The 15,002-nt window shown below is 35.4% G+C and overlaps 1 protein-coding gene across 1 annotated transcript; it reads left to right on the top strand.

The window, feature by feature from the left end:
* Positions 1-272: 272 nt before the first annotated feature.
* LOC121370725 (protein FAM76B-like) lies at positions 273-14,053 on the top strand. The gene is made up of 9 exons (XM_041496149.1): positions 273-444; positions 3,360-3,424; positions 3,933-3,993; positions 4,173-4,328; positions 5,322-5,755; positions 7,448-7,528; positions 9,749-9,893; positions 11,172-11,273; positions 12,054-14,053. Exons 1-9 carry the CDS (start codon positions 364-366, stop codon positions 12,144-12,146), a joined length of 1,218 nt encoding a protein of 405 aa, XP_041352083.1. The 5' UTR covers positions 273-363; the 3' UTR covers positions 12,147-14,053.
* Positions 14,054-15,002: the final 949 nt, after the last annotated feature.

Genomic DNA, 15,002 nt, shown 5'->3' with positions numbered 1-15,002 from the left:
TATTAACGTGCCTCTATCCAATTAAGGTTCAGGCACGTCTCTCCCACACCCGACTTTGCTGTTGCCAACCAAACTGCCATGCCCTTCTCGGGGCACAAAAGAATAAGGTTACCCAACAAATGTGAAAATTTTCATATTTTTGTGATTTGTTAGACATCAAATACCCTTTAAAATGTGCCAATTTTGTCGTTTAAAACAAATTCTATTAATGTCCTTTTTTGTCACTATCGGTTATTCACGTGACCTCAACACAGAATAACTTCCGTTTGAAACCTCGATTGAACAAATAGTTTTGGAAGTGGCTAATTTTGTCATTAAAATTTTATATTGTTGAGACAGATTTTTAAATAATATACACACAATATGGCAGCACTGTTTTCTTGTACGAAATGCCATAATAGATATCCATTTGATGAGTTATCTCAAGGGGAACAGTTGTGCAAAGTAAGTCGACTAATCGGAATTTTATTTCATAATGATAATTCATTTTCACTTTGACATTGGGCCATGATTGGCTGACTGGGAACAGTATTTTTTGTCAAAATTGTATATTATGTTATGAGCAATAACTGATTTTTTAAAATTCCCACAACAACCCCACCAATCATGTAATTTTGTAAAATATTCTAATTTTGCCAGTTCTGAATAGAATTTCAAATTGGAAAAAGGATGGATCAGTAGTGGAGTTAGGGGTGGGATTTGCCATAAATATAATTACACTTACAGTCGATGGCAGTCACATTTTGCACCTTTGTTTTGGATTAGTACCCAATAAATATAATATTCAACACAGGGCTAGCACTGGGTGAGCACTTTGAAAACACAATTTGGTTTTAATGTGACACTAGTTCATCAAGATAAACCTCGCGTGCAAAGCACAACGGCGAGGTTTATCCTGTCTATCCATTCCGCCATTCGCAGTTTCTGGACAACGGTTCCGAGGAATTTTGCTCGGAACAAAATTGAGGTCAAAATAACGATTACCATCACATTTCCCCACCCTATATTGTGATCTATTTAGAGCTCACTGAGACCAAGAAATACTTACTTTGAAACAATCTTCACTGAATTAAAGGGGAAAAAGTCTGACTTTACCAAGCGGATTCTAGCAGCCACTTTCTAGCAGCCAATTACGCTGGCAGACAATATCAGCTGACACGCATGGCGACGTTCTAAACACCGGAATCATACGCCTTTCGAAGACCTTTATGTTATACTAATAGTGAATACTAATAATTAGCATATCAGTGTGTTAAAAGTGTGGGAAATACAAGTAACAATCGTACTAATAATTAGCATATCAGTGTGGTTATAGTGAATACTAATAATTAGCATATCAGTGTGTTTAAAAGTGTGGGAAATACAAGTAACAATCATACTAATAATTAGCATATCAGTGTGGGAAATACAAGTAACAATTGAAAGGCGTATGATTCTGGTGTTTAGAATGTCGCCATGCGTGTCAGCTGATATTGTCTGCCAGCGTAATTGGCTGCTAGAAAGTGGCTGCTAGAATCCGCTCGGTAAAGTCGGACTTTTTTCCTTTAATTCAGAATGAAGATCATTTCAAAGTAAGTATTTCTTGGTCTCAGTGAGCTCGAAATAGATCACAATATACGATTAGGGTGGGGAAATGTGATGGTAATCGTTATTTTGACCTCAATTTTGTTCCGAGCAAAATTCCTCGGAACCGTTGTCCAAAAACTGCAAACGGCGGAATGGATAGACAGGATAAACCTCGCCGTTGTGCTTTGCACGCGAGGTTTATCTTGATGAACTAATGTGACACTAAAACAAATATCTAATGTATATCTATGAATATATTACTATAACATGCTAACATGTATTAAAGCATGTCAACGTGGGTTTCCAAGTTTATAACGAGGATCTTTTATCACAAAATGTGAAAACTCAAATTTTGGTGTAAAATTGCAAATGTGTGCAGTATGTTCACAATACTTTGCACGTGCAAACTGCATACTTTGGATGCATAAAAGGCACAGATTGATTATTAGATAAGTTGGTGTTAAACAATGCCACAACTCAGCAATAATCAGAGGGAGTGTTAATTAGGAATGCTGATTGGTGGAATTTCACAACAACGGGTAGCTAGGAATTTTCAAATTCACCCTTCAACAGTTTCAAGCTTGAATGAGTGATATAACCTGACTGGAACTTATTGAAGTGTTCCACCAATCGGCATTCCTAATGCTCGCTCCCTCTGATTATTGCTGAGTCGTAGCATTGTTTCACACCAACTTATCTAATAATCAATCTGTGCCTTTTATGCGTCCAACGTATGCAGTTTGCACGTGCAAAGTATTGTGAACATACTGCACACATTGTCAGTTTTACACCAAATTCTGAGTTTTCACATCTTGTGTTAATTGCATGAAAAGTTAATCATCACTATAAACTCAGAAACCGACGTTGACATGCAGGAATACACATTAGCATATTATAGTAATACATTCATAGATATCCAATAGATAATGTTGTTAGTGTCACATTAAAACCTAATTGTGTTTTCAAAGTGTGTCAGTATATTTGATGAATGGTGCTTTTGATTTTTTTCATCTTTTGAAACTTTACCATAATGTTTTGTCTAAAATTGCGGGAAAACCCCCAAACATACCAGCATGTAAACAGGAATGGAATTTGTTTTTCTTCTAACAAATGCAAATTAAATGCCAAAAGCACATAAATAGAGATTGTTATACAATCTACCATTGTGTTATACTGATTTTACTAAATGAGTTTTGTATTGCCTGAGAAAGTGAGGATAATACATGAATCATGACACAAGTTTTGTAAAATGCACAGACCTATGACTGGAGAAGCAGTCAGTTTATAACATTGATTGGTCACATGATTATATACAGTTTATTAATTTACATACATGGTTTTTATTGACTTGGTTATGTTGGACCATGTAGATAATAATACCATTTAATTTGGTTGGAGTGGCATTGACCTTTTAGTTTCAGTTCTTGATGACCCATGGAAATATAATTTTCATCTTACATTAGGACAATTTATTGGATGATATACTGTACATTTATACAGTGTAGTTATGAAATGTTTACTGATTCACCACAAATTTTAAATTGTTAATGGATTGTGCAAATAAAGGATAAAGGGCCGCATTATACGGTTAGTAAAGCTTTTTACATATAATTTTTGTCAGGGTGAGTAGTAACGATCATGCATGCTCAGCCTCATTAAAAATGAACACATTTGAGGATGCGTGCATATATACATGTACTTCCATGTACTGAACATTTAGGACATTGTAAATGCATTTTTGTTTATTAATGCAGACCTGTACCTATTTTTCCTTTTCCTTTTTTCCTTTTTAGGACTGTAGAAATAACTTTCCTATTGTTAAATGTACCTACTGCCGAGCTGAGTTTCAACAACAAAGGTACATAACGTGTACATATATTTTATATATATATATATTATTATTTTTTTTATTTTTATTTATTATTATACTAAAATAAAATATATACATGGTAGTTGTCTATTGCTTGGTAAATTTAAGAGCCTTCTTTAATATGCAATTAAAGTTATCTCAAGGTAGCTTTCAGAGAACGTTTTAATATTAATGTTTAGGTGTGCATGTAAGATTATGTATTTTATTCAAACATGTATTGTAATCATTGTGACAAGAACAAACAACTTGTAAATTTAAAATAATGTGAAGTAGACTAAAAACTGAACATTCGTAGTATTTTGAGCATTACTTTTGTATTGTTACCAGTATATGGAGCAAATATATATATTAAAGATTAACATAATTTATTTTGATGATATAGGATTTGTACATTCTGATAATAAAATTATTATTTTATTACCTACTATTGTACATCCTTATTTAATTTCTGTATAAATATGTACTTGCAACAATAACATGTTCATTTCTGTTTTAGCAAAGGGAGCACAAATTCAATATGCCAAAAGTGTGCACAGAATGTGAAGACATTTGGAAAGGTATAGCTTATAAATACTATAAATTCACAATTAATTTTTTTCTACACATACACATTACACGTCTTTTGCTGTGAAACAAATTAACTGAAGTACTAATAATTTATATAGATTGTTACATAAATTACAGATACGGTCTATGCATTGTGGATTTTGTATGTTATCTGTATTGAATTTTGCAGCCTTCGGCTTGTGAATATTGCAACATCCTAGCAGCTTTCATTGGAAACAAATGCCAGAGGTGCACAAATTCAGAAAAGAAGTGGGGTCCTCCTTCAACGTGTGAGCAATGTAAACAGCGGTGTGCATTTAAGCGAGATGATGATTCTGCTAAAAAGGTATTTGATTTAAAATACAATTAAATGTGGTCCATTTATAAATATTGCACTGTTAGGTTTCACTGTAATATTCATATTTATCCTATAACTTACCCATGATATCCATGTGTAAAACCCACGTGATAATTTACTTTATTAACCCGGTTAATAATGGTATGCAAATCTGCAAGGTCTCTAGGTAATTTGTTGTTGTGGATGGGTCATTTGCTTACAAGCCAACAAGACCCATGTACCTGGGCGTAACGTTTTCAAAGATTTGTTTAAAATGTGTGACGTGAAACTAATTTGTGCTAATCGTGATGATGTCATATTATCGATGGCAGCGACTTTAGTAATGTGATTTACTAAAAAAAGAAGTAATTAGATGTTATTTTAGAAGTGTTATAGGATAAATAGAATTCGCTACTCGTGTTTTTTAATATGTAAAATATCAACCTCGGCAGAGCCTCAACAAATCAGTTAACATAGACTCGGTTGATATTTTCCATATTAAAAAATACTCGTGACGAATCCTCTATTTATTAACCATAATGATTCCTGAATAAAAATGTAAATAAACATTTTAAATATTTGATTGCCAGTTTTTAAAACATTTTAAAAAGCATTTAAAAAAGAAAGAAAAGAATACCAAGTAAGCAGGTGATTGAAGTTAGTGCTGCAAGTTTTTAAAAACATTAATACCAGCAAATTACTGTGAAAACTGTGATGATGTATTAGCCCACTAACGCCACTAACAATGTGAAAAAGAAAACAAAAACGAACCAAATCACATGTACATACATACATGTGTTAAAGTGCAAGCAGTGTTTTGTTTGAATAAAAAATAAGTTTGTTTGTCTCAAAAAACATTTGCTTAAATGCAGAATGTTTTTTTTTTAAATAAAATCTCAGCACATTTTAAATAAAAAATTATTTGGTGTCTTAAACTACGGTTATTTCAACATTGGGTCAGTGGTCAGAGGAAGAGTTAATTTAATATTCTCTGTTTTTCAGCTCAATGGAAGATTTCTATGCTGGCTTTGCACAGTGGCTTATAGACGTGTGATGGCAAAAGCTAAAAGCAAAGGAGAGGAAAATCGAAGCAAGAAAAGCTTGCCCCAGATTTCTCATAACAATAGTGTTAAAGACCCTCAGCCTGATGCCAAATTGTCTCATTTGGAAAATCAGCTAAGTCAGAGTGAAAGCCGACTCCGCGAGGCTGAAAGTAAACTAGAACGGCATTGGATTTTAGACAATCACTTCAAAAAGAGCGACAGTCCTGTGACGGCCAGTGGCAAGGCTAGCCATGATGGCAGAAGTAGCGTCCACAAGGAAAGCAGCAGTGACAAAAACAGTCAGTCCGAGAAGCCGTCTTCACAGGAGAAATCTAAAGAAAAACACCGGTTTTCTCATAAACATGACAAATCAAAGTCTCATCCAAAGCAGAAGTAAGTCCTACCACTTTGTTTTTTGGTTGTTGTTTTTTTGTTTCTAATTCCCTGAAGGTTGATGTTTGCAAAGATAAAGGAAGTTACAGTTCGACAGAAGAGCTATGAGAATAAGAAATACGTTTTGGATGCAGATTTGTTTTTCATACTGCACTTGAATGTGTATTACACTTGTTAAAGGGAGGGTCAACTCAAACAAGAGCCTTATGTGTTGGAAAGATGCATAACCAGACCACCAACACATACTGACACTTTAATAAATGAAAAACGCTTATGGGGGCAGCCATTTTGTTTCATTTTTGTGACGTCCGGTGGTATAGCTTGGGGCGAAGTGATGCCAGCTCCTGACCATCTCCTGTATTTACAGTGTAAACAAAAGCAGTAATTTTTGACAAGGCGCTTCTCTTGGATCAACCTGACTTGTAAAACAGCATAAATGACGTAATAATATAATAAACTATTTAACTAAATATATTTCCAGTTGCATTAACGGAACAAAATGGGTTATAGTATTTTTCTCTGTTAAATAATCCAAAGGAAAAATGTACACCATTAGGCCTATTGATATGCTACGTTGGAGCAAAAACAACAACCCACGATACCCAAGTGATAATTTTCTTTTCTTTGGGACTACGTAATTGGTCAGTTCTGTGGTTTTAGATGGAAAAGTGTACTTTATCAATAGTTTTACAGAACTATTTACAGTAATAAACCCTGTCCATTACCATTTTAGGGATGACAGGTAATATTCCACAATATCGGTATGCATTTTTGTGTCTAGACAGCGTCAATTAATTGGCTCGTCTGGTTACCAATCAAATACACACCTGCCAATCAGGAATCACAGGTAGAAAAAACTAACAGCATAGACCAGTTAACTAAGAAAACACCCCGTGTATCATTTCAGTACGTAGGTTAATGCATGGACAAAACATTGTTTATTATTTCGACTTGTTGTGTAGCCACTTTGACAATGGTATTTTATTTTGTATTGAAAAATAATATATATAGTGCTGGATATACTTATTGCTGGCTTACTGGGATGTGTATTATTACAGAACATTGCAATGTATAACTATTTATCATCCCGCAAAAAACAGGTAGATTGTGTTTCTCTAGTTCTAAGCCGGCTCATTCCTGACGTTACGCGTTAAGTATTACGTAACCATCAGCTCGCCAGAGGTCGTACCCACTGAGATGGCACAAAATGGCTGCGCCCGTTATATATAATAGCCGTTACATTTAACAGTTTTATTAATTAACTATACGATTATACTTGTTGATATTAAACAATAATGTGCATTATATATCGTTGAATATGCATACCAGGCCAAATGCCTTAATTGTCCCTTCCTTTAAGTATGATTTTAAAAATTTATTTTAACAATGTTATTATTCTACCAAATAGTTTATTTATACTGCATATTTTCAAGTATTAGTTCGTTAAATATGATAATGTAATTGTATATCACAAAGAGCTCAACTAACATTATACAATGGCCTACCAATAAAATGTGGGGTGGGGAAGGGGAGATAATTGAATTTAAACTAACATCACTAATAAATTAAATGTAATTTATACATTTAAATTTGGTGTCATTGGTGTCAGTACTTTTTAATTATTATAGCCATAAACTGAATAAAACATAGCACGTTGATCCATCATTTAAAATTCTGTTGTTATTCTTACAGATCGGATGAGGAAGGAAGTCCAGCGAGCAAAAAACCTCGAACGGAAAAATCCTCTACAAATGGAGTTTCAACACCTAAAAGGTTCTGTTCGAGTCTTCTTATAAAAGAAACTGTTTATTTTTTTAATTAAATAATGGATATTTTTATTTAGAGAAGGTTTTCAGTCCAAAAAAACCTCTAACAACAATAATAATAATTTTTTGTTGTTGAAAGTATAGACTTCCACCACACATTTTAAACAGTTTGGGTATTTTAACACACCAACATTTTTTTTCTAGTGAAACATAATTCGCAATTCTCAGTTGCATTCAAAAGTACGAAAATCCAGTAACATACAATTATTGTTAGGACTTTTTGTTTTGTTTACTGGCATACTCCCAAACTCATGACTGGTTTTCATTGAATATGCTCATGTCTGTGGGAAAGTGCATATAAAATATCCCTTGCTGTTTAATGGAATATTGTAGTGCGATTCCTCTGATGACTACTAGTCAAAATTACCAAATGCTTGACATCCAATAGCCGATGTTTAATGAATAAATTTGCTCTTTAAAGGGGCAGACCCTAGTTTTTAAACACTACGGCATATTTCTCACATCGCCTAGTTTCAACCCGTAAACATGGACACTACGTTTAGTTAATATACAAATCTGCAACAAATTTGGTTACAACAGAGTGAAACAAGAGTCTGTGATGTTGAAATACCCTTAAAAATAGACAAAAACACGACTCCATAATCGTTACTTCTCAGACGCATGTGCATTTTTTTAAAATATGAAAAAAAGCATTTTATGGTATTAGAAACGCCAGGATGACCATAAACACTTCTGTTGTACGGAAATGGATACTCTAAACAATAAAATACCAGTAAAGTTTGATTTCAGTGATCATAAATGGCTCTAATAGTGAAAAATATGCCTGAGTGTTTAAAAACTAGGGTATGTCGCTTTAACTCTCATTGAGTATGCAAAAGCACTATTCTTGTTGATGGCAGTCTTAATATAAACAACTGGTAACTTATTAATAAATTGTCCATGATTTAATAATTGGGGTATGGATGAGGTTATAATTATTGTTTTAACTTTTATAAATCTTAAGTTGTTGCTTTAGCACCAGCAGCACGGGGCTACGTCTCGCCCTCAATAGTAGAATTGATCTACGTGCGTACTGACTCTGTGTTATTGTTTTAGCACCAGCAGCACTGGGCTACGTCTCGCCCTCAATGGTAGAATTGATCTATGTGCGTACTGACTCTGTGTTGTTGTTTTAGCACCAGCAGCACGGGCTACGTCTCGCCCTCAATGGTAGAATTGATCTATGTGCATACTGACTCTGTGTTAACACCAGCAGCACTGGGCTACGTCTCGTGCTCAATGGTAGAATTGATCTACATGCGTACTGACTCTGTGTTATTGTTTTAGTACCAGCAGCACTGGGCTACGTCTCGCCCTCAATGGTAGAATTGATCTATGTGCGTACTGACTCTGTGTTGTTGTTTTAGTACCAGCAGCACTGGGCTACGTCTCGCTCTCAATGGTAGAATTGATCTACGTGCGTACTGACTCTGTGTTGTTGTTTTAGTACCAGCAGCACTGGGCTACGTCTCGCCCTCAATGGTAGAATTGATCTACGTGCGTACTGACTCTGTGTTGTTGTTTTAGTACCAGCAGCACTGGGCTACGTCTCGCCCTCAATGGTAGAATTGATCTACGTGCGTACTGACTCTGTGTTGTTGTTTTAGTACCAGCAGCACTGGGCTACGTCTCGCCCTCAATGGTAGAATTGATCTACGTGCGTACTGACTCTGTGTTGTTGTTTTAGTACCAGCAGCACTGGGCTACGTCTCGTCCTCAATGGTAGAATTGATCTACGTGCGTACTGACTCTGTGTTGTTGTTTTAGTACCAGCAGCACTGGGCTACGTCTCGTCCTCAATGGTAGAATTGATCTACGTGCGTACTGACTCTGTGTTGTTGTTTTAGTACCAGCAGCACTGGGCTACGTCTCGTCCTCAATGGTAGAATTGATCTACGTGCGTACTGACTCTGTGTTGTTGTTTTAGTACCAGCAGCACTGGGCTACGTCTCGTCCTCAATGGTAGAATTGATCTACGTGCGTACTGACTCTGTGTTGTTGTTTTAGCACCAGCAGCACTGGGCTACGTCTCGCTCTCAATGGTAGAATTGATCTATGTGCGTACTGACTCTGTGTTATTGTTTTAGTACCAGCAGCACTGGGCTACGTCTCGCCCTCAATGGTAGAATTGATTTATTTCCGTACTGACTCTGTGTTGTTGTTTTAGCACCAGCAGCATCTTGGAGACAAGCCTGATGGACACTACCGGATCGGACCAGATGATTGCCATCACACAGCTGCGAGAACAGCTAGAGGCTGTCAAGAAACAGCTGCAAGGCAAAGATCAGCAGCTCATGGAGAAAGATAAAAAGGTAATACAGTTAAGTTCAGCCAATATCGAGGCTTCTAGAATTTTTATAAAAATCAACCAGTGATCAGCGATTTAAAACATTTACTAGCCACAATAAAAAATTCACCGGCTCTACTTTATTTTACTAATAGGAAGAATCAGATATGTCACCGAAAAGGAGCTATAGTATAAAAAACCTTAATTTTGCGGGGGGTTTTCACTAACCATTGGACATGGTGATAGTAGTTATTTACTAGCCCAACATTGAATATCACTAGCAATTGGAGTGGGGCTGCCATAATCTAGAAGTCCTGTAATATATATTAATGCATTTGTCCAATATTGCTATGGTAACCTCCGCCAGTTACTGGCTCCGGTCGGGCTGCTGGTGCTCTCTTGTACCTGCCAGCACAGGCGGTCCCTTCTCCCACCCACCTCAAACCTTTCCTGTCCTGGACGGAGGAGCAGGCACCTGTGCCTATGACGGGCGTGCACTACAACAGCTTGCTCTGAATGTGCATGTTAAACTCTGTAACCTGACCTGACCTCAATATTGGTAGACATGTTATAAATAAAGAATGACTAAATTGTTGAGAATTATAAATATGGAGTGAAATTGTATCCACCCTGTTATATATTGCTAAAGGTCTATATTTTATCTTTATTGCATCCTCCACGCTAATGCGCTTCCTCCCTCCCCCCCCCCCCCCCCCAAAAAAAACCAAAACAAACCTCACAGATACATGCTCAGTCAATGTACTTGTTTCTCAAATTGTGGAATTTGAAAAAGTGCAGATCAGTTCCTCTCCACAAAAGAGACAGAGACAGAGAGGGGAAAAGGTAAAATAAGTGCTGTTTTTTTCTTTCCCAGTACCATCCTTGTGAGCTTGAAATGGATAAGATGATGTTGCCGTCATATTTATGCCTCTGTACTGAATTTACTGTTTGGTACCTTGATCCCAGTAAATATGATCATCATGTGTCTTTTCTTCCAGGGGGCGGGATTTAGTACTCAACTGAGGTGCTTGCATCGCAGGATCGAACCACCTCGGTGGATCCATTCAACTGATTGGGTTTTTCTCGTTCAATCAGTGCACCACAACTAGTCAAATGCTACATGTCAGAATGACCATGTGTTTAACACCCAATAGCTGATGATTAATAAATCAATGTGCTCTAGTGGTGTCGTTAAACAAAACAAACTTTTTTTTATATCTGTCATGTTTATGCCTCTGTACTGAATTTACAGTTTGGTACCTTGATCCCAGTAAAATTAATCATTGTGTGTTTTGTCTTCTAGATTTCAGAGTTTAAGGCCGCTCAGTATGAAAATGAGAAACGTTTCCGAGTAAAGATCAATGACCTACAAAAGCAACATTCCCAGGCACTGGATACAGCACAGGTTAGTCCTAGGTTAAACCACTTGAATCTAAACGTAGTTGAGCATGTGTTATACAAATGTTTGAGAAAGTCACTAGCCCTCGCAGAAGCTTTGGCCAGTGCCCTATATTATAGTCCATGAGTTGATAATTTCCACTAGCCCAAACCAAGACCAAGGGCTAGTGGATTTGTCAAACCCTGGTTGAGCATGTGTTCAAATTAATCCCCAATTATGAGAAGTTAATAAAGGAGAAAGTTGTTTTTGGTGTCTGTCAACTCATCCGTTGAAAGCTTGTGAAACAAACTAGCATCCAGTATTTTTCATCAGATTAGGGTATATTCGGTATGCTTGACTCTGATCATCAAACAATTAACATGTTTAGTTTCCATGTTGCTAACATTTTGGGGAGATTTTATGATAATTTTAAGTCTTAGCTTCCTTTGCAGACACAGGTGCCTTCTTGCGATGACAACTGTGTTTGCCATTTTCTGTTTGATTTATTTGGTGTGATAATTTATTGTGCAACATACCTTTCCATTCTGCCATATTCATTTTTGAGAGAGTTGTCACAAGTTGAAATGTTTTAACAAATATTTTTTATAATTGTTCTTCATGGTATGCACTAGTTTGTAAAACACATTTGGCACTTAACTGCATAATGGTATGATTTTGGAACACCAAATGTGTTTGATTAGAATAATTTCATTACTAATGACAAATAAAATAAGACCTTTCATTTGATACTTATTGAATATGATCACTTTTTTAATGTTGTCATGAGATAACTATATGTACTTTCAGACAAAGAATCGAGAGCTTCAACGACAGGTGGCTGCCCTGTCTAAGGGTAAAAAACTGACAGTGTCAGCCACTTCAAGCCCTTCAATCCTGTAGTGTCTGTGATATTCCCCATCAGACTATAAAAACACTGCAATGCTGACCACATCAAGTTCTTACTTTCTGTAGTGTAATGTTAAAAGGGTTACATGATTGCAGTGCTGGCAGCATCGATTTCTTTGGCTTTAAAGTCACAGGAATTTTAGAAGGTGAGGTCTGGACTGTGGTGTGCGGTGTATGGGGGACGTGTCGAGTCATGCTCCCTAGAGAAATATATTGAGTTTTTGTTTTTCTCGAGCAGGGGGGGTTTCGACCCCAGAACCCCCCTGCACATGATCCTGTTTGACACATCGGAGGGGTGAAACATTGCAGCGACTGTTGTATCAATTCCTTCAGCTCTAAAGACTCATGGACCAGTGTTTTACATGTCAAAGGGTTAACAGTTTGCTGTGATGATTGCTTCAAAACACTCCAGTCTTAGCTATGTCTGTCCTTGTTTAACTCTTATATCACTAATACAAGTTAGTATGAGAGGAGCAATTCACTGCTGCAACACTGGCTCTTTTATCTAATTAACAAGCTGGTAGTCTTTAAGACAGGATACATCACCTTTTTAAGACTAGATACATCACCTTCAGGGTAAAAAGGCACCGTCAGCTTCCTTTTCAGTCTGTCTCTACATGTAATTCAAACTGAATTCGTTCAGTGACTCTTGAATAAAATGGTTAAATTGACCAATACTGAGCTGCAGTTAAGCAGTTTGTAAATATTATTTCCCCAAAACTCAAAGAAGTGATTGTCTGTTAAATCTTAAACTACTGGTATGTATTTGAAAATGTATTAAAAAAAAAAAAAAAGCTCAGGAATATGGTTATGTTTTAGTTCTTAAAACTGAGAATTAAAAAAAGAAGAAAGCTTGATAATCCATTAAGGATGGAAGTTTGTAATAACATATTTAAAGTGTGTGCCTTTCCACAATGACAGCAGACTTTAATAGAATTATAATTCTGGTGATCTAAATGTACAGTTAGTAGTATTGTTATGTACATAATTAATATATTCCATGCACGACATGGTAAGTAAATCATACTACACATACATTGAACAATTATTTGGTGCCATATAATAATAAATGTAAATACTATACCGGGTACTGACATTGATCAACAATTGAACTTAAGTGTTTTCATTATTTTTGAGTCGATGACGAGGAACCAATGAAAAATTAAATATTTATTGCGTGAGTTGTATGCTCATTCAGTTCTTACTGTGTCACTGGAGGAGGATGTATGTTTTCTGCCAGTTGGTGAACTTGGACACAAAAAAGGCTCTTATTAAGAGTTTAGTTTTGTATGGTAACCGTTGTTTGTAACTCAACACGGCTGTAGTTTTACGATATAGAAGGTATGTTTTCCGGATGCTCAACTTCCATTAAAAAGTGCTTCTAGTTTAGTGTATTGCCGGTGAAAATCCAAACTCATGTGTAATATTATGTTGAGATTTCTTTTTATTTCATACAAACTGTTTTGATAAGCATGGCCTGGGCCCCGTTTGACAAAGCAATCGCAGCACTAAGATAATATTTAAGTGCATAAGGTAGTTATGCTCTTAGGTGATCATAGCCATAAGATCGTTTTGTAAAGTGGGGCCCTGGAAACATTGGTTACTGTATCTGTAGGATTTTGTATTAGATATTTGCTTTAAACGTTTTATTCAGATTTTAAAAATAAAGAGAAGTTTATAAGATGCATTTACATACTCCGGTACTACCTCTTGCCACATACCTGAAAATGGTCGTGACAGTGTACATTCTCATTGTAATTTTTTGTGTTTTTTTTGTTGCCTTATGAATATATATGATTAGAACTATGTTAGTACTAGTGTGAAAAAATACTTATTTACTTAATAGTTATTACTTTACAAGTCTTTTTTTTTTTTTTTTTTTTTTTTTTTTTTTTTAATTTCATGATGACTGACACCAAAAAGTGATCTCTTTGTCCGATCTTAAACACATTATGGGAATTTTTTTAAGAATTGCAGATGGGTTACTATTTTATTTATTTGGTATTTTACAATCTTCTTGTATTTTATGTTTATTCAGTTACATCGACATTTTTTTTGTTTTTTTTGTTTTATGTACGATTTTATTTATTTAACGGTAATATTTTAAAAACATTTTTCATGACATTGCAAAAGATACATATATTAAATATCCTTTTGGATATAGCTTGATAGAAATGAAAATATAATAAAAGGTAAATATTTTATACCAAACTGCGATTGGCATTGCTTTTTTTTCTTCCTTTTTTTCCCCCACAGCGCTGAGTTCAGAATTTGCAAATTATTTTATTTTTGTTCTTAATGTTTTATAACTAGATATCTTGATAGTTATTCAGGTAGCAACAAAGTATAGTAATTTTACATTTCTTGCTCTTGGGACTGTTTATACAGATTTATTATTTTCATCTAAATCATAGACAGTACAGATTGCTCGATACAGAAAGCTACAGATTGCTTAAAATATATGATGAAAATTCTTGGTGTTGTGCTATTTTCTTTTTAACTCTTGGAGACTTCTGGCAATGTTACATTAGGTAGTTTATGGTGTTTTTTAGTAGTGGTATTATGTGTATATATACTGTTAACTGTATGATGATGTTTGTCAAGTTCCAGTTAAAGAGGTTTCTTGTTTTGCAGTGTGTGTGTGTGTGTGTGTGTGTGTGTGTATGTGTGTGTGTGATTATTATGTATATTTGTAGACTGGAAAATCTAATATGCAGGTATTTGAAATTGCCATAGTCTAATATTTCATCATTGATCATTGGTTAATAATTGGTTTGCACCCACGGATCAACTTTCGATTTTATAGTTGGTTGGAATTATATGAACCTAAGGATTTTAATTATTAGGACT

The sequence above is a fragment of the Gigantopelta aegis genome, chromosome 4 (assembly GCF_016097555.1).
Source record: "Gigantopelta aegis isolate Gae_Host chromosome 4, Gae_host_genome, whole genome shotgun sequence".
Lineage (NCBI taxonomy): Eukaryota > Metazoa > Mollusca > Gastropoda > Neomphalida > Peltospiridae > Gigantopelta > Gigantopelta aegis.
This window is presented reverse-complemented; position numbering and strand designations above follow the sequence as displayed.

Bases quoted from the DNA above. Each gene is read 5' to 3' on its own strand.
- LOC121370725 (XM_041496149.1), top strand. From the start codon at position 364: ATGGCAGCACTGTTTTCTTGTACGAAATGCCATAATAGATATCCATTT. The intron at 3,994-4,172 runs GTATAGCTTATA...TGAATTTTGCAG, and splicing joins ATGTGAAGACATTTGGAAAG to CCTTCGGCTTGTGAATATTG. The intron at 9,894-11,171 runs GTAATACAGTTA...TTTGTCTTCTAG, and splicing joins TCATGGAGAAAGATAAAAAG to ATTTCAGAGTTTAAGGCCGC.